At 38.1% G+C, this 24,796-nt stretch overlaps 1 protein-coding gene across 6 annotated transcripts in view; it reads right to left on the bottom strand.

Annotated features, from left to right (window-relative positions):
• Positions 1 to 24,796, bottom strand: part of ZCCHC7 (zinc finger, CCHC domain containing 7) — a 234,308-nt gene that overhangs the window by 37,340 nt on the left and 172,172 nt on the right. For all 6 annotated transcript variants that reach the window (XM_011939435.1, XM_011939434.1, XM_011939439.1 and 3 more), the window contains 3 exons: positions 17,756 to 17,799; positions 15,712 to 15,837; positions 14,327 to 14,497 (listed from right to left, as the gene is read on the bottom strand). In XM_011939435.1, the coding sequence (XP_011794825.1) occupies positions 14,327 to 14,497; positions 15,712 to 15,837; positions 17,756 to 17,799 (341 nt within the window). The remainder of the gene's footprint in view (positions 1 to 14,326; positions 14,498 to 15,711; positions 15,838 to 17,755; positions 17,800 to 24,796) is intronic.

Genomic DNA, 24,796 nt, shown 5'->3' with positions numbered 1-24,796 from the left:
GGCTGGGTAAGTGGACACCAGGGAGAATAACGTGTAGAGGTAGATCCCTATAATTCTGGGAATCCATCTAACTGGTTTGGTAGTGGATACATAGTCCATGTGCACGATGGATGGAAGAGGTCTTACTTCCTGCTTTCTAGTACCTTAACTCTTTCTGAGTTCCTGTCTTCATAACTTTCAGCTCACTCAGATATTCCATTTCTTAAAAAACAAAAAAATCCCCTAAAAAACAAAAATAAAAACCTATGTTGATGACATTCCTCCATTACAACTGCCATGAGTGATTTCATTGTCCCTTTGCTATTGGAATAATGAAATCTGAGCGCTGACATCCTGAGAAAATTATAAACTAAGTCTGCAAAGGTTCTATACTATACTGTTTAAGAACACTAGCAGAAACCAGAAGTTTTAAACTAGACTCAAAAGAGGTAAACTAAAGGCAAATTAGTTTCACTTTATTTTATTTTATTTTTATTTATTTATTTAGAAACAGGGTCTTACTCTGTTGCCCAGGCTAGAATGCAGTGGTGGAATCATAGCTGACTGCAGCCCTGATCTCCTGGGCTCAAGCAGGATTCTCTGACCTCAGCCTCCAGAGTAGTTACAACTACAGGCATGGACCACAGTGTTTGGCTAATTTTTCATTTTTTGTAGAGATGGAGTCTCACTATGGTCCCTAGGCTGGTCTCAAACTCCTGGCCCCAAGTGATCTTTTCACCTTGGCCTCCCAAAGGCTGAAATTACAGGTATAAGCCATGGCACCCAGCCTGGTAAAATAATTTCAAAGTGAAAATTTAGAACTTTACTTATAAACCAATTATAGGCCAGGAACAGTGGCTCATTTCTGTAATTCCAGCACTTTGGGAGACTGATGTGGGAGGATCACTTCAGGCCAAGAGTTTGAGACCAGTGTGGCTAACAGCGAGACCCCACCTCTACTTAAAAAGAAAAAGAAAAAAAGGTGGCCAGGCCTGGTGGCTCATGCCTGTAACCCTAGCACTTTGGGAGGCCAAGGTAGGCAGATCACGAGGTCAGGCGATCGAGGCCATCCGGGCTAACACATGAAACCCTGTCTCTACTAAAAATACAAAAAATTAGGCGGATGTGGTGGCAAGCGCCTGTACTCCCAGCTACTTGGGAGGCTGAGGCAGGAGAATCACTTGAACCCAGGAGGCGGAGGTTGCACTGAGCCGAGATTACGCCACTGCACTCCAGCCTGGTGAAAAGAGCAAAACTCTGTCTCAAAAAAAAAAAAAAAAAAAAACCCAATTATACAAAGTCCATCATAAATAACAAATACTTAATAGAGCAAATTGTTTAAAACCACCAAAACCAATCCTAATTCACCTTAGTCAACTACATTAAACTCCTTCTACTTACAATCAATGCCCTGTTATCCAGTTCTAAATCTCATGGAATGCTCTTGGGGAAATTTCCTTTTCCTCTTCTCCCAAGATGTTGATAGCATCCAGCATATGTAAGATACACAAATAATCATCCTTAGGTCTGATGTTGTAGTAAGACAATACTTTTTTTCTATAATTCCAAGAAAGGCAAAATACTTATAACTTAAATACACATAAATCTAACTACGTAGAGAATGTGTATAGTTAAAACTACAAAAATCTGATAATGGAAGCTAAAGGAGTTCTAAATAAACAAAGAGACACACCATGTTCATGGATTGGAAGACTCAATACAGTGGAGTCAACTATCCCTACAGTAGTCTATAGACTGAATACAACTGTAATCAAAATCCTATCAGAAATTATTATAAGTATAGACAAGGTGATTCTAGAATTTATATGAACGGGGAAAGGAATTAGAACAGCAAAAGTTATTTTGTAAAAAATAACCAAAGTTAGCCAGGTGTGGTGGCTCACACCTGTAATTCCAGCACTTTGGGAGGCCAAGGTTGGCAGATCACCTGAGGTCAGGAGTTCGAGACTAGCCTGGCCAACATGGTGAAACCCCGTCTCTACTAAAAATATAAAAATAAGCCGAGCACGGTGGTGGGCGCCTGTAATCCCAGCTACTTGGGAGGCTGAGATAGGAGAATTGCTTGAACCCAGGAGACGGAGGTTGCAGTGAGCCAACACGGTGCCACTGCACTCTAGCCTGGGCAACAGAGTGACACTTGGGGTCTCAAAAACAAAACAAAAACAAAAGTTTAAGAAATCTCACTACTTATTTTAAGACTTACTATAAAACTATAGCAATCAAGACCATATGGCCTTAGCAAATAGGACATATACATACATCAGTGCAACAAAATAGAGCCCAGGAATCAATCCATGTAAATATGGCCAATTGACCTTTGACAAAGATGCAAAATCTATTCAGTTCAGAATGGAAAGTCTTTTTGACAAATGGTGTTAGAACAACTGGTCAACCATACATAAAGAAAAAAAAATGAACCTTGATCTAAACCTCATATTATACAAAGTTTAACTCAAAATAGATAACAGATCTAAATATAAAAGTAGAAACATCTGAAAGAATACACAGGAGAAAATCTTCTGGCTGGCCATGGTGGCTCATGCCTGTAATACTAGCACTTGAGGCCAAGGTGGGCAGATCACTTGAGTCCAGGAGTTCAAGACCAGCCTGGGCAACAAAACAAAACCTCATTTCTATAAAAAATAGAAAAGTCAGACGAGCATGGTGGCATGTGCCTATCGTCGCAACAACTAGGAGGCTGAGGTGGTAGGATCACTTGAGCCTGGGAGGTGGAGGTTGCAGTGAGCCGAGATTGCACCACTACACTCCAGCCTGTGGGACAGAATGAGACCCTGTCTCAAAAAACAAAAACAAAAAACTTTGTGATCTGGGGTTGGGTAAAGAGTTCAAATTTATAAGTTAGACTTCATTAAATTTAAAAATTTCTGCTTTGCTTGAGAACTGTCAAGAAAATACGAAGACAAACTATAGACTGGAAAAAAATATTCTGAAATCACATACCCAACTGAAGACTTATATCCAAAATACAGACAGAACTATCAACAGCCAATAAGAAGAAAATTAACACTCTCATTAAAAATTAGGAAGGGATGTTAATATTTCACCAAAGAAGAAAGAAGGATGATAAGTGCATACATGAAAGGATATTCAACATTATTAGCCATTAGAAAATGCAAACTAAAACTACAATAAGATAGATAGTATATGTCTATTAGAATGACTAATATAAAACTAGCAAATAGAGATTTATAGAAATAAAAAGCAGAAAACAATAAAACATCTATAATTCCTGACATAACAAGAGCAAATATTTTAGAATATTTCACTCCAAACTTTTCTTTTTTTTTTTTTTTGAGACAGAGTCTTGCTCTGTTGCCCAGGTTGGAGTGCAGGGATGTGATTTTGGTTCACTGCAACCTCCACCTCCTGAGTTCAAGTGATTCTCTGACTTGTGATTCTCCCACTTCAGATTCTCCCACCTCAGCCTCCCAAGTAGCAGGGATTATAGGTGTGCACCACCACGCCTGGCTAATTTTTGTATTTTTAGTAGAGACAGGGTTTCAACATGTTGGCCAGGCTGGTCTTGAACTCCTGACCTTAAGTGATCTGCCTGCCTTGGTGTCCCAGAGTGCTGGGATTACAGGTGTGAGCCACCACACAGGACCCACTGCAAACTTTTTTTTTTATCTACCAATTTTTTATATATGCCTGCAATTTTTTTCTATTGGCTTATTAAACAAAACAAAACAAACAAACAAACAAAAAAACAGGTGTATGTGAAATCCAGCCAGTATTGGCAGCTCAGGTGGTATTTGCCAAGCACTATATAGGTCTCTGATCAACTCATTTATGGAAAAGTTGTGAGACGACCCAGTTTTGGATTGTTAAGAACAGGGAAAGAGTTGCAGTTACAAAGACCTGTGAAGAGCTGTTTTAAATCACTGGACATTGTTATCTATACCATTAAAAGACCCTTCCATTGTGCCAGATTCTTGTAAGAATAAAGTTCTTGGCTGGACACATTGGCTTATGCCTGTAATCCCAGCACTCTGGGAGGCTGAGGCAGGCAGATCACTTGAGGTTAGGAGTTTGAGACCAGGGTGGACAACATGGCGAAACCCCATCTGTACTAAAAATACAAAAAGCAGCTGGGTGTGGTAGTGCGTGCCTGTAGTCCCAGGTACTTGGGAGGCTGAGGCAGGAGAATCGCTTGAACCCAGGAGGCGGGGCGGAAGTTGCAGTGAGCTGAGATCGCACCACTGCACTCCAGCGCCACTGTACTCCAGTCTGGCAAAAGAGTGATACTCTTCTCAAATAAGCATCCCTAAACCAGTAGCAGTGGGTAGCAAGGGTGATGAGAGGGTGAGAGAGAAGGCTTTGAGACCCTGTAGCTTACTTCAGAATTTTTTACCGCTACATTAGAACTGGTTTCTGTCTAAAATATAATGGGCTAAAAAAAGTAAAAGTTTAGAATAACACTGGATGAAATAATTTAAAAATTGAGCCATGTCTTCCATGATTACAGAGAGAATTATTTTTATGTTCTATAAAAGGCCAATTAGCTCATAATATTTATTATATAATTTGCTTGAGTTTCTTGAACTTCTGAAAGTAGTTTAGTATTGCTTTTTTTTATCAAGCGAATGATTAGTAGAATGCCTTACAACAAATGAAGATCATGCTTACTATTAAACTGAAATCCTGCATAATTATCTTTTTACTCTCTTTTTAAAACAAATGAAACAACACAGTAAAAATACGAATAAAGGCAAAACTAATTGCGTTTTTCAGCCCTCTTTTCTAACCTATTCCCAGTCTGATGAGGAAAATCAATGTTAAGAGCCTGGTATGTATTCTTTTATCCCATTTATCATTGTTTATATATGTATATATATACACACACAAGCATATACATGTAGATTATACAGAGCTCATTTTTTTTTTAACTGAAATATAATCATTCTACAGGCATTTGTAAGTTTTCAAGATGAACTGTGTGTACCTTTTAGATGGCATGCCTAATTATTTTAACTAGTAGACAACTGAAGAAAACAGCTGTTTTTCAAGATGAATAACTGCTTATTGGGTTCGAACAGATCATACATAGGATTAGTACAAGATCATACATAGAATTGATTAGTACAACAAGATTAAACATAGAATTGATTAGTATGCTGGCAAACAGATCTCTATAAGTAAGTCTTTAAATAGTTTTAGAGGTTAAAAAGCTTTCCCAGTTGTGCATATTGCTTCACTGCTGTAATTTGACAGAAACTTTCAAAACCAAATCAGAAAGCTGTCTGGAATGTATACTTTTCTTTTCTTTTCTTTTTTTTTTTTAAGAGATCAGGTCTTGCTATGTTGCCCAGGTTGGACTTGAACTCCTTTGCTCAAGTGATCTTCCTGCGTCATCCTCCCACGTATTGGGACTATAGGCAACTCCCACTACATCCAGGGATCTATAAAGGTCAGCAGCACTGACCTTATTCTGTAAGATTTAGTGAATCTTTTAGCCTTAGGGTTGTTAACGAGAATCTTATTTTCACTCTCAATTCATAACTCAGATAATTATGTCCCAGAATTTGTTCATATTAGTGGATTTAATAGTAAAATTCAAGTCTACATGAACTTTTATACCTAGATTTAGTTTTAAAAAGGTGTGGCATATAATAAGTTTGAAATTTAACAAATTCTTAGTGGCCTTCTGCTTTATATATCAGAGACTTGTGTCTTCCCAAATGTGATTGGACTGAAGAGTAAGTCAGTCCATTTCTCAGTGCTGTAAGATTCTCAGAGAAAAACTGAAGTTTATTTATCCTTTAATGTTGAGAGCTTATAAAGTTTATAAAGACAGGCTAGAAGGAGACAATCTTTCTCTTCCTTTGATGAAAGGTAAGGGTCTGAAGAATGGGAATTATCTCTATTTTCTACACATTTACTCTTACATTTTCTATAAAGACAAGATAAGCTTGCTAGTAAGCTGCTGAGTCCACTGAAAGTGACTAATACTAGACAAGGAGGTATGTACTACAGGGAGAGTTGAAAAGATTGGAGGAATTTTCAGGTTACTCAGAAATGACTAGAAAGGAAACCATTTAGTACAATTTAAAATAAGAACTGGTTTCTCCTTCAAACTTTAAATGTACTAAGTTATACACTGTATTAGTCCCTTTTCACATTACTATAAAGAATTACCTAACACTGGGGTAATTTATGAAGAAAAGAGGTTTAACTGACTCAAGTTCCACAGGCTTAACAGGAAGCATGACTGAGGAGGCCTCAGGAAACTTATACAATCATGGTGGAAGTTGAAGGGGAAGCAAGCACCTTCTTCAGGTTGGCAGGAGAGAAAGAGAGCAAATGAGGGGCAGGGTGCCATACACTTTTAAATCATCAAATCTCATGAGAACTTTTACTATTGCAAGAACAGCATGGGAGAAATCTGCCCCCATGATCCAATCACCTCCCACCAGGTCCCTCCCTCAACATTGGGAATTACAATTCAACTTGAGATTCGAGTGGGGACATGGAGCCAAACTGTATCATACGCCTTCAAGTTTAAAATGTAGACCATAATTATTTACATAAGGCCACATACATTTGCAACCAGGAAAATTTCAGATATTCATTTATTAGGTGGCTTGGTAACAGTTCCAATAAATTATTAATTCCTGATTTGGGGATTTACTCCCTGAACAATGAACACATATGCAATTTTCACTAACATTATCATGAGTTTTGTGTACATCAAGAGGATAGGAGACCTTCAAGTATAGAAATTACTTAACTTTCTTGAAGTAGTCTGATCTCTCAGTTAAATAAACATTTGGTAAGCCTATACAACAATTGTGTAAGACAGTCAATCAATTGCAGCCTGCCCTCTTGCTCCAATATTACCTATAAATAACATTAAAATGTTGAGAAAAGTGGGTGGGAAAAAAGTACATATATCTAACCAAAGTCTCATTTTCCTCTTTATTCCAAAGGTAGTGTAATGCACACTGTCAGCAGAACTACATATTTATCTGAAGGTACATATCAATCTATCACAATAATAGAATTCTAGCATTTTAGTTTTTTCAGAGATGAGTTTTTATTTTCAAAATTATCCCCTTCATTCCTTCCTCCCATTGTGATTTTATACATCCAAGTTACTTTGTTGGGGAGGGGGCATTTTAATTTATAATTATTTATTCTTATTTAGGCATTCTTATTTTCATTAAGTAGATCTGAATATATGAGTGGTTTCTTTTAACTTCAAGTAAGTTTAGCAGGGAAATTAGTTTGTTCATGATTATTTGCTACCTGAATCTTAATTTTATCATTTCTTTAAAAAAAATTGTTTTGTAGATATAGGGTCTCACTATATTGCTTAGGCTGTTCTCAAACTCCTGGTCTCAGGCAATCCTTCTGATTTGGCCTCCCAAAGGGCTGGGTTGTGGTTACTGGAATGAGTCACTGCGCCCAGTCCTCTATATTATTTCTTAAAACTGCACGTGAATCTATAATTATCTCAAAATAAAAAGATACACTCACTTGGCTCCCTTCTTAGGTCTATGTCACACTTTCTACATTTTCTAGGTACACATTATCTGCAAGTCACTAAATTTAAAGTCTTCTAAGACTCTTTCATTTATCACCACCCTGATGTACTTTCACATTACACTTTACAATGTTCTTAACACACCCACCTTTCCTATTATACTCTGAGTTCCTCAAGGGCAGGGATCATGTCTTATTCATCTTTTTTTTCCCCTAGTACTTGGAATACTGTCTGGCATGTAAGAGGCAACCAGCAAATTTTTGCTACATGAACAAATGTAGAAAGTTTATTTGGGTGGTAGAACACTGGAGATGTTTTTGAATAAAGGTAGAACCGCCATTACACAAAATATTTGAATTAAGCAAGTCTTTAAATTCAAATCTTGGCTTAGTTATTCAGCTCAATAATATGTTTCAGCCATTCTTATTTCTGGCCAGTCATATCTGAGTAAGACTGTGGAAAGGATAAGGGGAGGAAATTGTATGAATACTACTCAGTGCTCCTTGGAACAGACTAAAAATAAAATAAATACCTGTTTCTTAAATAACTACCTTTACAAAAATAATGCTCTAGTAACTGTCCATTCCGGATTCAACAGGTATGAAATGATTTGTACTAGATGCTTTAAATTTCCTGCTGGAAATCTCCAAGTTTAATAAAAATTTAAATAAAAGACATTAGTTTTCATTTTACATATGTATTTATTGAAGAAACGTCATTGAGCACTCACGTGTATGTTAAAGACTACACAGTTTATACTGAGTTCTTAAACTTTTGCACTGTGAAAAATATTGTAGTATATGGCTGATATGGGAGCATTTTTCTAGCATCAAAAAAGTAAAAAGGCCAGGTGTGATAGATAGCTCACGCCTGTAACCCCAGCACTTTGGGAGGCCAAGGCGGGCGGATCACCTGAGGTCAGGAGTTTGGCATCAGCCTGGCCAACATGGTGAAAACCCACCTCTACTAAAAATTCCAAAAATAAGCTGGGTGTGGTGGCTCATGCCTGTAATCTCAGCTACTTGGGAGGCTGAGGCAGGAGAATTGCTCGAATCTGGGAGGCAGAGGTTGCAGTGAGCTGAGATCACACCTCTGCACTCCAGCCTGGGCGGCAGAGTGAGACTCTGTTTCAAAAATAAACATAAAAATAAAAATAAATAAAGGAATAAAATGAAATATGTTCTATGAATTATTTTCTCCCACTGTATTAAAAAATCAGACTTTAAAAGTTAAAAACACTGAGCAGGGAATTTGAGAAAAAATATTGCTGAATAAAGTGAGAAAATTTAGGAGGTTTGGATTTTGATTATATCTGACACTAACTCACTCATGCTTCAATAAAAAAGGGTAGCAATCTGAAAAATTAATAAAGATTGCTGAAGCTGCAATGGTCTCTTGTGAGCAGTAAAGCTCTACGGTATCACAGAATTGGCTCTGTGTCTGAAAATCAACATGCTATACCGCTTTCTTGATCCCCAGGGGTTTTTTAAAGTGCTGAAAACCTAAGGTAAAATTTATTTTTGTTTGGAAAATATTTTTCTTCATGTGTTTTATAATATATTGATTTAAAAAAAAAATTTTTTTTTTAAAGAGAGAATCTTACTCTGTCACCCAGGCTGGAGTGCAGTGATGTGATCATAGCTTACTGCAGCCTTGACCTCCTGGGCTCAAGCAATCCTCCCACCTCAGCCTTCTGAGTAGCTGTGCCACCCTGTCTGCCTAATTTTTAAATCCTTTTTGGTAAAAAGTGGAAGTCTCACTATGTTGCCCCAATGTCATGAGTGTTATATTAAAGTTGCTTATTAGAGCTATAATATCTGCATATTTAAGAAAGAAAGTTGAGAGATCCTCTGAGCAGGAGATAAACTGATGATTCCTAGATTGCCAATATGTAAGCTTTCTCCACATATATTCATAAAGTACAGCATCATTTTAGCTTTTAGACCTTGGGCAAAACTTATTAACCTTGTAGTGTCTCAGTTTTTAGTTTGTAAAATAGGAGTAATAAATAGTACTTACACTTCATATCCTGCTTGTGAGGATTAAATCTACTGAACACCTACTATATGCTAAGGACATAGTGGTGAATGAAGCACTCCTCCAGCACAGTAAACACACAATTATGTATGGTTGTCGTTATCTTGGGAATGTCAGAGATAGCTCACAGAATAGGACTCTGTGTGCAAGCTAAATGTATACAGACATTTAAAAATTCTCTGTATATTTAAAAATTGTTGGCAAGTGAGGAGAGAAACTATAGCAGATTCAGAAACAGGATTCTTTCCACACTCCAGGTTTTCTTCTGAAAGGGACTAATGATGCAGGTTGACTTTGGTAGGCCATCTTTTTATCCTTTACCTCATAAAACTCTGGGATTTCAACCAAATACTTTTACAGAAGTAGTTAATCAATGAGGAATTTCCAACAGATTTTAGGAGAGAGCTTTTCATTACAGAAAGGATTTGAATACGACTCGACAATTTTCACTACAAATTCTCTTTGCATACATGTATCTGGTAATCTGGCCAAACAGAGGTTTAGGTGTGTGACTATGGGAATATATAAAGTAAAAGGGCAAGTTTCTTTCCTTTTGTTTTTTTGGAAACTGTCTCACTCTGTTGCCCAGGCTGGAGTGCAGTGGTGCGATCTCAGTTCACTGAAACTTCTGCATCCTGGTAGTTCTAGCAATTCTCATGCCTCAGCCTTCCCAGTAGCTGGAATTACAGGTGTGCACCACCACACTCAGCTAACTTTTGTATTTTTAGTAGGGACAGGGTTTTGCCATGTTGGCCAGGCTGGTCTCAAACTTGTGGCCTCAAGTGATCTGCCTACCTCGGCCTCCCAAAGTGCTGGGTAACAGGCATGAGCCACTGCACCCAGCCTTGGAAGTTTCTCGATATTGTCAATTTATAAAAAGTTAGAACACCTATAGTTATTCAGGGTTTCAGAAATCCTCCGTGAATGAGCAGAAAGTCCAGTAGGTGGGAAGATGAAAATGACAAAGAAAGGTAGAGGATAGTATTGCCAGAGGGTATAAGCCTTAAATAAGCCAAAGATATCTATATAAAAAGGGTTGAGTAATGACTTAAAAGCAGCCATAGTATGTGAGAAAGAGGCTGATATCATCTCTTAATTCAGGATCATGGAAGATGAGCAGCAAGCATTTGATAGGGTTGCAGAGGAAACAAATTTTCTGTGGAGGCCCAGGTTTCAAGACAGACCTAAAGCATGTACAGTTCCAACTGTACATGCTTTAGAGGCCAGAATGACTCGGCTTCCACGTGAATTCTCATGAAGCTTTTGGGGTGGTGGAAGGACTATGAGCCTTGCCACAAAGAGTCAGTAGAGCCCAGGCTTGACTGGGCTGCGAGGGAATCCTATACCAGGTGGGTAGGCTACAAAGACCAGCATCCAGAACCTTCACCATGTAATTACAACAAAAATAGTCAATACTGGTAGATTTGGGAAAACGAGTATTGCCTTATCTGAAGCTGGCCACAGCCTAACCCTATTTTATTTTATTTTTTGAGATGGGCTCTCACTATTTTGCCCAGACTGGTTTTTTTTTTTGTTGTTGTTTGTTTGTTTGTTTTAGACAGAGTCTTACTCTGTTGCCAGGCTAGAGTGCAGTAGTATGATCTCGGCTCACTGTAACCTCTGCCTCCCGGGTTGAAGTGATTCTCCTGCTTCAGCCTCCCAAGTAGCTGGGACTACAGGCATGTACCACCACGCCCAGCTAAATTTTTGTATTTTTAGTAAAGACAGGGTTTCACACCATGTTGGCCAGGATGGTCTCGATCTCTTGACTTCGTGATCCACCTGGCTCGGCCTCCCAAAGTGCTAAGATTACAAGTGTGAGCCACCAGGTTTTAAACTCCTGGGATCAAGAGATCCTCCTGCCTTAGCCTCCTGACTAGCTGACATTACAGGAGCATACCACGATTTTAACCCTATTTAAAAAAACTTACATTCATTGTGATTATTAATTCTCATTTTAGATAATAATTTAACATATATTAGGGGCCAAAATTAAGTCAAGAGGAATGGCCTATGTAATTAACACTCACAGATGATTATATGACCTTTTACAAGAAATTTTTAACTGTTCTGTAGTACCATTTTTTATTTTTAAAAAATTGCCTATGATAATGTCTTACTCCTTTCTTTACCACAGGCAAATAAGACTGTATTTGTCAGAGCTCTTTGGAAGAAAACAGTAAAAAAACCCAGATGCTATTAAAGATAACTGCCAAACTAGAAAATCTTGCCAAGAAAATTATAATTGACAACTTAATGCAGACAACAACATAATGCTAGGACAATTCAGGATTTATCATTTTTAAGCCTTGGTAAACACTGAAAAATAAGATTAAAGTACTTTGGAATGAAATGACAACTTCTATCTCTATATATAGCCTTGAGAATAGAGTATTCAAATTAATTAACCATATACCACTTTATTAATAACCAAAGAAATACAAATTAAAACAATAAAATATCATTTTTTGGTCTGATTAACCAAAAATTTTAAAGACTGATAATACTTAATGTTGATGAGTGCAGTGCTCATTTCTCTTAACATTGCTGGTAGGTAGATACGTTGGTACAATCTTTTAGAAGAGCAATTTGACAATACTTACCCAGACATAAGTGTACATGTCTTTTAATTTCACAATTCCATTGATAAAATATGACTTGACAAAACATTATTAAATGCACCACTGTTTGTTTAAAAAATGGGTAACAATTTAAGTATAAATTTGCTGGTGGAATTACAATAAATAATTGTCACATTATTTACATGAGAAATACATATACATACCAAACAGTCACACTCTATTTTAATCTGAAATTCATTTCAACAGAAAGCCATACTAATTTACTGAGCAAAAGATTATAGGTGTATTTCAGACATGCATTACAAAGGGCTGTAAAAAAAAGACTATAGGTATATTTCAATATAAATAAAATTAGAAAAATGTTTCTGCTTTCGTATCATGACTTTGGGGAAGTACATATTAAAGTACTTTTATTATTTTAAAAAATAGATAAGCAATGCTTTAAAAAACAGAATGAGATATACCCTTTTCATAAATACGCCTTAAATGAATTAGAATTGCCACTTAGGTATGAGGATGAAAAATGACTTTGTACTGATTAGCTGTTAATATAAAATAAACATATGTTACTATGTCATAAGAAACGCAATTAAGACCTAAAATGAAATACTCTTAATAAGACACTCATTAGGAATTAGGGTAAACTGAATGTAGAAAGCCACATATTCCACATCAAAGCTGATTTACTTATTTCAATAGCCCTCTGGTCTTTGAAATTGTGACTGAACTTCATATACATTTACAACAATACAATGCAAATGGTGTCCAAAACAGCATTTTTAATATGCTGCAATTTAAAGTAATGGCTGCCTTGTCCTTCTTTCCTTAGACTATTAGAACAGCAAAATCATTAATAAGAAGAATCAGGCCAGGTGCAATGGCTCACGCCTGTAATCTCAACACTTTGGGAGGCTGAGGTGGGTGGATCACCTGAGGTCAGGAGTTCGAGACCAGCCTGACCATGTGAAACCCTGCTGTCTATTAAAAATACAAAAATTAGCCGGGCATGGTGGCGGGTGCCTGTAATCCCAGCTACTTGGGAGGCTGAGGCAGGAGAATCACTTGAACCTGGGAGGCAGAGGTTGCAGTGAGCCAAGATCATGCCACTGCACTCCAGCCAGGGTGACAGAGTGAGACCCTGTCTGAAAAAAAAAAAAAAAAAGGCTGGGCGCAGTGGCTCAGGCCTGTAATCCCAGCACTTTGGGAGGCCGAGGTGGGTCTGTCATGAGGTCAGGAGATCGAGACCATCCTGGCCAACGTGGTGAAACCCCGTCTCTACTAAAGTTACAAAAATAGCCAGTCATGGTGGCCTGTGCTTGTAATCCCAGCTACTCGGGAGGCTGAGGCAGGAAAATCGCTTGAACTCAGGAGTTGGAGGTTGCGGTGAGCTGAGATCGCGCCACTGCACTCCACAGCCTGGGCCAAAGAGTGAGACTCCATCACAAAACAATAAATAAATAAATAAGTAAAATAAAAATAAAAAAAGAAGATCAGAATAGGCTTCCTATAAACATTTCTATATAACTGCTAATTGTGCATATATTTTCATTTAAATATGCATAAATAGGCCAGGTGCGGTGGCTCACGCCTGCAATCCCAGCACTTTGGGAGGCTGAGGTGGGCGGATCACCTGAGGTCGAGAGTTCAAGACTAGCCTGGCCAACATGGTGAAAACCCCGTCTCTACTAAGAATACAAAAATTAGCCAGGAGTGTTGGCATGCGCCTGTAGTCCCAGCTACTTGGGAGGCTGAGGTAGGAGGATCGCTGGAACCTGGGAGGCAGAGGTTGCAATGAGCCGAGATTGTACCACTGCACTCCAGCCTGGGTGACAGACTGAGATTACATCTTAATAAATAAATAAATATGAATAAATACACACATTTTACATGTTATTTATTACCTCTTTAAATTCAGCCTTTATTTAGCAAGCACATAAAGAAAAAGGGCTAGAATGGGCTTAAAATATTTGTTAATGCTATCTCTTAATGCTCTCTCCTGATTCAGTAGGCTCCTTACACTGATGTTTAGAGCACTGCTTTATATACATGTTCAGTGACAAAAGGGACATGACTATCAATCTATATAGCACAGAGTAAACATTCTTTTAGGTATGCTGACTGATAGTCATAAACTTGCACATTAATTACAAACTTGCACACTCCCTCCAAAGCCTGACAAATTAGTTATATGCAGGATACTCACATCTGTATAGTGGCCGAGCATATGACATCGGTCACATTGTTTATCCCAGGAATGTCTGAAAAGACATGAGTGGTCCAACATCTTAGGCACAGGACAGTATTCACAAAGCGGGGCTGGACAGGAATACAGGAGGTGTCCGCTCCTGGAGCATAGGAAGCAGCGACGAACTTTCTATGTGGCAAAAAAATCATTAAAATCTCTTCAGTCTCAAAAGGTAGATTAGTATTTCTTTTTCAATATAATCCCATAAAAAATTATTTCTAATTTGAGATCCCAATAAAGGTAGAATCTTGAGTACAATTGTTATATCAAACACAATGTCCAAAACACTGTATGTATACTGTTTGCCAAAAAGGCTTAGTCTGTACATACTAGCAGCTGGCATTTATTCCTTACGCCTCCTATTATAGGAATATTGACAAAATGAAAGGTATGTAAGAGGGAAAGTAGAATGAGGAGCATACCTAGAAGCTAAGTCATAGGAGGAACAGATACAGAAGCTGTTTTGCCTGGAGAAGCAAAAACAAAAAAGGAACACGAGAGCTGTCTGAACTATGTGAAAAACAGTCATTTGGAAGAAGTAGGAGGAACGGAAGAAATGTTTGTTAAGAGCTAATTATCTGGTGAGGAAATGTCTAAGATCTTCAGTTCTGTGTTGTTCCAAAGGTTGATATACCTGCTTAACATAACTTACATTAATAAACATTTACGAATGCCCCAAATTATAATTTTCTAACAATAAAAATTATCTCACAGTGAAATAAGCTGTCTTATGAAGTAGAAGGTTTGGAAGTGAAAGTGGTCTCAGGAATCATCTGATTCAATCTTTTCATTTTATAGACAAGAAAACGAGAAGCATAGAGGGTTAAATGATTTGCCCAACTAGTAATGAGAAGTTAAAATTGATTCCACATTTTTCTGACTCCAAATTTATTATTATTTCTCCTACACTAGGCTGTAAGCTACATGAAATTTAACACACATCCTATAAAAAGATTTGAATTCTGAGGTTATAGGGTTTCACCCTTGAGATTTTTTTTTTTGAGACAGAGTCTTGCTTTGTCACCCAGGCTGGAGTGCAGTGGTGTGATCTCTGCTCACTGCAAGGTCCATCTCCAGGGGTTCACACCATTCTCCTGTCTCAGTCTCCCAAGTAGCTGGGACTACAGGCGCCCACCATCACACCCGGCTAATGTTTTGTATATTTTTAGTAGAGACGGGATTTCACCATGTTGGCCAGGATGGTCTTGATCTCCTGAACTCATGATCCACCCGCTTTGGCCTCCCAAAGTGCTGGGATTACAGGCATGAGCCACCGTGCCCGGCCTCACCCTTGAGATTTTGAGTTTACAAATGTGGAAAGAAGCAAGGCATATTTCACGTACTCGTGGTAAGGGGCAGTTCTTTGATAAATGGCCACGTTTGTCACAATTTCTACAGATAATGTTTTTGTTGGCTGAATAGTATCGCTGGGTCCATCTTCCAGGTGTTCGGTTATTAGCTATCTGGGCCTAAGCAGAAAAAAAAAATCAAGAATTAAAAAAATTGTTTCACTGCTAAATAAAAGCCATCTACTACTCTTGTTAAAGACAACTATAAATGAATAAAGATACATCAAGCTTCAAGTCAGTTCCATTACCTTGATAAAGAAAGAGAATTATTAGTTACATCTGTTCAACTTAGAACCTAGCCACAGGGGAACTTCATGATCTCTCTTGTTCTCTTAAAAAGAGGCAGAGGTCGGGCATGGTGGCTCACGCCTGTAATCCCAGCACTTTGGGAGGTCAAGGCGGGCGGATCACCTGTGGTCAGGAGTTCGAGACCAGCCTGACCAACATGGAGAAACCCCATCTCTACTAAAAATACAAAACTAGCCGGGCGTGGTGGCGCAGGCCTGTAATCCCAGCTACTTGGGAGGCTGAGACAGGAGAATCACTTGTGCCTGGGAGGCGGAGGATGTGGTGAGCCGAAACTGTGCCATTGCACTCCAGCCTGGGCAACAAGAGCGAAATTCCATCTCAAAAAAAAAAAAAGAGGTAGAAAACCATAAAAGGAGATGCCATAAAGGAGGTAACTCTACTGCTTTTTGTCTGCCCCTCCCGCCTGCTGAGTCTTTTATATTTCTCCATGTGATTTTTTTTTTTTTTTTTTTTTTTAACCTTTCTCTACTTATGTTTCAGATCTAGCAGGGGTACTGACATGCATCACTTAGACATTGTGGCAGCATTCAGTCAAAGCCACTGCCGACTTCTTTTCTTTCTTTTTTTTTTGAGACAGTTTCATTCTTTTGATCAGGCTGGACTGAAGTGGCGCAATCTTGACTCACTGCAACCTCCGCCTCCCCGGGTTCAAGCGATTCTCCTGCCTCAGCCTCCCGAGTAGCTGGGACTACAGGCACCCACCACCACACCTGGCTAATTTTTGTATTTTCAGTAAAGATGGAGTTTCACCATGTTGCCCCAGTCTGGTTTTGAACTCCTGACCTCAGGTGATCCACCCACCTCAGCCTCCCAAAGTGTTGGGATTACAGGTGTAAGCCACCATGCCCAGCCAGCCACTGCTGATTTCTATAACTGAATGTACACCATGTTTTTCTGAATGAGAGGCCTGCTTAAATTTGAGTTAGGGAATGGTGTTTTTATGACTTTGTCTTTTGTGAAGTTAGTACAGCTACCAAATATATCCCTTCTTTTGAACAGCACAGGGTTACTGCCTACAAGACTGGGTGATAATTTCTATAAAGGAATGAGATAATTTCTTTCCACTAGAGTTCTTTTAAGATCCATTCTGCCTACAGAGTGACCCAATTCTAACTGTCCCATATTCTAATCTAAATCTAGGATCTTGTAAGAGAATACCAACAATGCATATCATATGGAGTATCTAAAGAGGAATTGTAAATCCCAACCATGCTTTAGCTTGTTTGGTAGAATTCCACCTTTAAAAAAGTTTTCATCTTTTATTTGTTATTTTGCTGAACTGGCCAAGTGGACCACAATACAATCTAGCTATCTCCCAAAACCAAGTTATAAAATTATTCTTTTTGTAGCATCTGCCACAATTAAGGCTAATAATTGACAAAGAAAAACACCTGCCACATCCTAAAAATAGACTAACCATTTCCTTACACTGAACAAGCAGTTATTTCCGGTGTTGATCTTTTTAGTGGTACCAGGCCATATGGGCTGAGAGGACTCACCACAGGAGAGAAGAAACAGAAAGGGAAAGGGGACCGGATGATTACAGCTATTAACTCACTGACAAAACTCAAGGCTGAACCAAGTTTCTGAAGAGTTAAATCACTCATATGCTAAAATCAAATGTGTTCTTACAAGCCACTTAAATTTATTAATGTTCCAAAAGTTATCATAATAAACTATAAGGCAAAGGAAATTATTATTCTGAATTTTAAAAATAATTTGATTTTACCTCAATGTCTTTGTCACTGATGAACCAGTTTATACCATCTTCTCCTACAAAACAAATAAAATATTACTCAATCATGGCACCTTTAAAGGACTTATAGATTGACAATAGATTACACAATTTATGAGTACTCAAATTGGACCCCAAAAGTATAGTGAGAAATGTTGAATACCTGAAATTCTTATTTTGGCTTTGTTATTAGTTATGTGGCCCTGGACAAATACTTAACCTGAGTCTCAGTTTTCTGACCTGTGAAATGGGATAATAGTATTTGCCCTGTCTGCCTAAAAAGTCCTGTGAGAATAAAATAAGGTATGTGAAAATACATTGAAAAGCATCAGACTATATACAAATACCAAAAAAAAAAGAAAAAAAATCAGTGAAGGGCCCAAAAATCCAACAGCAGATGCAGAATGAAATCTTAACTTATTTTATCTGACTAAAGCAGAGTTTTACTGAGGCAGTTGTTACAACTCTCCCATACCTCCAGGAGGACCCACAGGAGGGAGATGACACACTGGGCACTGAGACATAACAAAAAAATTGTGTAAATGAGATCCTTCTGTCCTTTGACTCCCTAAACTACTCCCTTTTGTTAAGTTGGTATATAGCCCCTTACTTCTGGTTTTTTTTTTTTTTTTTTTGGAGACAGGGTCTTGCTCTGTCACCAAGACTGGAGTACAGTGGTACCATCTCGGCTCATTGCAACCTCCGCCTCCCAGACTTAAGCAATCCTCCCGCCTCAGCCTCCTGAGTAGCTGGGACTACAGGAACGTGCCACCATGCTAGGCTAATTTTTGTAATTTCTTCGGTAGAGACAGGGTTTTACCATGTCACCCAGGCTGGTCTCGAACTCCTGAGCTCAAGCGATCCAACCCCTTCAGCCTCCCAAAGTGCTGGCATCTGTGGTGTGCCACAGCAAGAGGCATAATCCCTTACTTCTATAACCCTCTAAACTCTTCTTTAGAGTTACTGATATTGAGTGCTCCAGAAAGTGTGAATAAACCTTGTCTTTTCTCCAGTTAACCTGTCCAGTATCAGTTAACTTGTAGGCCCCCAATTTGAACTCAGTTTAGTAGAGGAAAAGTTTTTCGACCAAATATGAGTATTAACTGTGTCCACTAGCTTTGCATTCTAAGTGACTTTCATTATAACAGTAAAAAAATTAGACTCTGAATAATATCTCACCAATAGGGTTAGGTTCTTAGCACTGTATTTTATAACATCAAAAACGGCAAAATAAAGGGAAAAAAAGGAGGCCAAATATCCAGAGACCACTGACCTTGTGAGGGAAATAATCCCCCACATTTTTTTGTGTCAGCTGTTTTCTTTTCTTTCCACTGTCCTTTCACAAACGTGCAAATGGCTGCTATTCCTTTGGTCCACCCATGGCCAAGGGGGAAGGGACCTATGACTAATGCAGAAGCTAAAGTGTTGACAAAAGGACTGAAAGATCTTTTTCTCCCTTTAAAGCTAAGATTTCCTCTGTCCTCCTACCTTACTACTTTCCTCTATCTCAAAAACACAAATCAAGCTTGACTTGTTTCTTTGAAAGGCTTTTGAAGAGACATGAAGTAATCTACATTTTCCCAGGCCTACCAGGAGTAAGTGTCTAGAGACATATTTTTAAATAAAAAACTTTTCTAAGAAAACCATGAGGCTGCTTTAGAAAAAGACCAATCCATAGGTATGCAGAGATGCTGTGCTGATGATTATTTTGTTTGTAAAATTTGGAGGCTGTATCCATGTACTGAGAGTAGAGAATACATTAAATAGCAGCAGCTTCTATTCCTTCATCAACCATCCATGCTATTATTCTTTCATTCAAAGGATCCATGTATGGAGTATGCTTTGCTATAATTTTCAGAGCTGCTTTTTGTATCTCAATGTCTTTCATCATTAAAATTCAAAATGACTACTTGAAATTATGTTAACTATAAGACTGACTTAAAATTGTTCTTAAAAAATGAAATATAAGACCAATGAAATGCAAAATGGCAACTGTTACCACTCTCCAAATTTACATGTAAACAGAAAACAGTGAAAAAGGAAGGTTTGAGAGAGGAAGATTGACTCCATTCAGATTGCTTTAACATTTCTGTGGAATTCAATAATATTCTTATATACCACTGTCCTTCAGAATATATGAGGGATTGGTTCCAAGACTACGCTGGTAGAATCAAATCCTTGCACACTCGAGTTCTCGTCAGCCCTGTGGAACCTGCACATATAAAAAGTTGACCCTCTGTATATGTGGGTTTCACAGCCTATGAAAACTGTATTTTCAATCCATTTTTGGTTGAGAAAAAGTTGCTTATAGGCAGACCTATGCAGTTCAAACCCGTGTTGTTCAAGGGTTAACTGTACTAACAACTCCTCAAAAAGTTATATCATATTCATATTCTTACTACAAAAAATTCATCAACAAGTATACAAATTAAGTTTCAATAACAGATAAAAACAGTATTTCTCAAGTGGTATATGAAGCAAAGACATCACCAGGAACACATAAGGCAATTCTTGTCCCTGCCATGGCTCCAAGGTTCCAGTTTTGATTTGAACCCAGTAATGACAGCAGCTTCCTGCCCTTGATCTTTACCTACTCCGTTTGTGTCTAAACTCAGAATCTCACCCCAAGGAAAGCTTTGTCCAGGGCAACTCCTCAGAACTTCCACAAACAGCAAATTCTTCAACTTGTTAAATTCTGGGTAGGGTACTTGATAGAAAACTGGCTTCTAGAGTTAACTCTGCCGCTAATTTGCTGTGTGGTGTTGGGCAGGATACTTAAGATTTCTGGGTCTGTATGACAATGGGTTAGAATAAATGGCATCCACGGTGGCACCTTCTAGTACTAAATTTCTGATTCTAATTTTCTCTCATTACTGGAATCATATACATTGTCACGTAGTGTAATTCACCTAAATTAAATCTTCCAGACCTTTGCAACTCGCACAAGGTAATTCGCCTTAAAGAGGACTTTCCACGGGGCCCAGGAACACTTATCTTCCATGTGTCCACCACCCAATGCCATAGAATGTTAAATGGGACTGCCCTAAAGTGTAAAATTAAGACTGTCCTAAGAATGCCTGTCATCAACTCATAGCTGCTGTATAGGGTTGTTCTTGTTGATAACTGGGATTGTGATTCTATTCAAATTTCAGAGCTGTGATCAAAGCAGTAGCTGATAATTCTTTCTTCGTATGAAATCAACTCTGTTTAACAAACATCTGTTGGAAAATCTATAATGAGCAAGGTGCTAGAGAGTAAAGAAAGATGAAAAAAGCTTATAGCCTTAGTAGAGTACAAGGTGACAAATGAAAGGAGAAAGAAGGAGTAAGAGAAGGCCAAACAAATGTTATGGTAAATTTAGAAGAATGGATAATACCTCAATTTTAGGGAGAGAAGGAAAAAAGTTACAGAAGGCAGGGCTGTAAAAGAAACTAATGGGTGCAATTTACACGTAATAAAATGTACCTATGTAAAAATACGGTAGGATTCAATTTGACAAATGTATACACCTGGGTAGTCACTATGAAAATCAAACGTAGAACATTTCCATCATGCCAAAATGCTACTTCGTGCATGTGTGCAGACAATCCCCCACCTAAGGCAACCACTGATTTGCCTTCTCTCAGGATAGATTTGTTTTGCCCGTTCCAGGACCTCATATAAATGAAATTATACATTATGTACTATTTTGTGTCTGTCTTATTTCCTCCTGAATATTTTTGAGATTCATCCCTGTTATTGGGTATTAGCAATTTGTTCATTTTTTTTTATTACCAAGCAGTATTTCATTGTATGGATATAACAATTTGTTTAGCTATTCATCTGGTGATGATATTGATACAGTTTGAATATATGTCCCGGCCGAATCTCATATTGAATTGTAATCCCCAAAGTTGGAGGTTGGGCCTGGTCAGAGGTGACTAGGTCATGGGGGTGGATCCATAACCTACAGTCTTATTTTTTTACACTTTCCCCCCATCTGTGGAACTATTCTGCTATCTTTATTACACATACATACAATTACTGCATGTTAATTATGAGAAACATCTTTATATGTACATGGTGATCCAGAGTCTATAAATTGCTTTAAATATACATTTAGTCTTCAGAGCAACCCTGTCCATTATGCTTATACTAATGTTCACTTTTTTATGTGTGTGCTTTCCAACATAGGGCAAAAAAGGGCAACTTGTATTTTGTGGGAGATGCAGTGGTAATTTAGCTACTTACTGATATGACTGCATTCACATTTCAAATGTTCTGGGGAAGAATATGGGCTAGATTTCTGAAAGATAGAAGCTAGTTCACCCCATGCTTTAGTTATACTTAGTCTGCTTACATTTGGCTGTGTTAGAAGAGCTGAAGATCATCATTCCTTTACTAAGAGAGTAGTTACAGATAATTACAGAGCTGGTTATCATGACCTTTAGGGACAATCTGACAGAAGGTAGTAGCTAGTAAAATGTATTTCCAAAGATCACCAAAGATTATTGAGACAGAGGGCTCAGTTCAGCATATCTAGCTGGTTATCTACAACGTAGGTGCCAGAGACTAAGAATCATTTCCTTAGCCTAATTTCCATATAGCTCCTTCCTATAAGGAAGCCATAGAGGCCTTACATTTTCCAGATATCCTAATTTGTTACATCTAAAATGGTAAAACTCATTATTATATTTCACCAAAAGGTAGGTATGATTCAGCATATAATGAACAACAATATTCCACAAATCAGTGGTGAATTTGCCACTAATGGTGATTTAAGAATGTACCTTAAAGAGTGAAAAGTTTCCATTTAACAGTGTCAAGTTAATTTTCAATAAATATTTACTGAATCTCTCTCATGTAAAAGACATTTTTGGAGACAGAAAGATGTCTTAGACATGGTGCTTGCCCTCAAAGAATTTACCATACAGTAGAATAGTATGTGCTATCTAATGCTACCTAAAAAGCATTACTGTGTTAAATAACCATGATAATTGAACTTTTAACAATAGAAGGCTAATTTAATTAACATCAAGCTTTTAAAAAGGACAAGAAGCATATACTCTTTGGGAAAATGAGCTATTTAAAAAGCAATACTGAATTCTGCCTGTGAGAAATTAACTTATGATGACTACATCACTAAAACCGTCTCCCATATGTAAGATAGCTTCTAAAATAAGTGTGGGCCAGATGCAGTGGCTGATGCCTGCAATTCCAATACTTTGGGAGGCCAAGGTGGGAGGATTGTTTGAGCCCAGCTCAGGTAACATAGTGAGACCTCATCTCTCCAAAAATAACAACAACAACAACAAAAACCCACAAAAACTAGCCAGGTATGGTGGTGCCTGCCTATAGTCCCAGCTAATCTGGAGGCTGAGGTGGGAGGATGGCTTGAGCCCTGGAGGTTGAGGCTGCAGTAAGCCAACATGGTGCCAGTGCCACCACTGCATGCCAGCAGCCTGGATGACAGAGCATGACAACCTTCGCAATAAATAAAGAAATAAATAAAACTAAGTATGTAGGTCTGTTAGCAACTGTTCTATCCCCAAATAATCTGTGTGTCTATACATTATAGACTGTGAGCTCATGGTTAGAGATTGGTAAAAAAAGAAACAATAGCTGGTATATACCTGTAATCCTTAAGGAACCAAAACTGGATTTTCTCAATATCTATTCCTGTGCTTGCATCATAAAACGTTAAGGAAAAAAAAAAAGAAAAAAGGTAAAGTAGAAAAGGTTGTAAATAACTCCCACCAGTTAACCTGAGGTTAAGTAATTTGTGCAGTTACACCATAAAAGTAATAGCATAAAAATTATTGTCCACACTTCCTTTTCATACATCTTTTTTACATTTGTAATTTTTTTTTTTTTTTGAGATGGAGTCTCGCTCTGTTGCCCAGGCTGGAGTGCAGTGGCCGCATCTCAGCTCACTGCAAGCTCTGCCTCCCGGGTTTATGCCATTCTCCTGCCTCAGGCTCCTGAGTAGCTGGGACGACAGGTACCCGCCACCTCGCCCGTCTAGTTTTTTGTATTTTTTAGTAGAGACGGGGTTTCACTGTGTTAGCCAGGACGGTCTCGGCCTCCCAAAGTGCTGGGATTACAGGCATGAGCCACCACGCCCAGCCTCACATTTGTAATATTTTAAAACAAAAGGTCATGTCTGTAGTGTGCTTTTCCAGTTCTGTACTTTTGCTCATGGCATTCCCTTGATCTCCAACACTGTCTCCCTTTTTGCCCAATTTTCCAACCAACCCAGGACAATTTTCATGATTGCGAACTCTGAATATCTTTTAAGGCTCAGCTCCTCAAAATCAATGTATTTAGGTTGGTGCAAAAGTAATTGTGGTTTTTCCCTTTGAAAGTAATGGCAAAAACCACAACTACTTTTGCACCAACCTAAAATAAATAGAAAATATTCAGCAGTTTTCTCACTTGACCTCTAGGAGGCACTTAAAATTCTCTTGGCTGATAGAACAAAATGCTTTCCTATCTCTTGTCCCCTTTTATGGTTTCCTCTTCACTAGTTACTTGGTATACTCCATTCTTTACCCATTTTATTCTATAATTTTTCTCCCAGATTATGTCATATATGCCTATAGTGAGAACTACCAAATTTGTTTCTCTAGTCACGTCTTTTCTTGGATGTCTCACAGGTATTTCAACAAACTCATAATCACTAACATGGAATTATTTTCTCTTCCTTAAAAATATACAAACAAAACCCGTACTTTCCTTCCTTGTATCTCTTCAATCTCAATGACTTGCACCATAGTCTGTTTCCCAAACCAGAAAGCTCAACTCAGGTTCTCTCTCACTTTTCATATCAAATATCAATAGGGTATCCAAAATAGCCTCAATGCCACGATTTTAGCCCAGGGTCACTTAATATCTTACCCAGATTATTAAAATATCTTCTGACTATCTCTATTATCACACACTGCTTTTCATTCCACTGCTACTGAAGTAATTTCTAAAACAGAAATGTGAACACATTCTATCCTGAATGGTCCCTTGCTGCCTACAGGATACACATAAAATTCCTTTGTATATTAT

This window comes from Colobus angolensis, unplaced genomic scaffold, assembly GCF_000951035.1.
Source record: "Colobus angolensis palliatus isolate OR3802 unplaced genomic scaffold, Cang.pa_1.0 Scaffold181, whole genome shotgun sequence".
Classification (NCBI taxonomy): Eukaryota; Metazoa; Chordata; class Mammalia; order Primates; family Cercopithecidae; genus Colobus; species Colobus angolensis.
The sequence above is the reverse complement of the archived record's forward strand: the minus strand, read 5'-3'. Positions and strand labels throughout refer to the sequence as shown.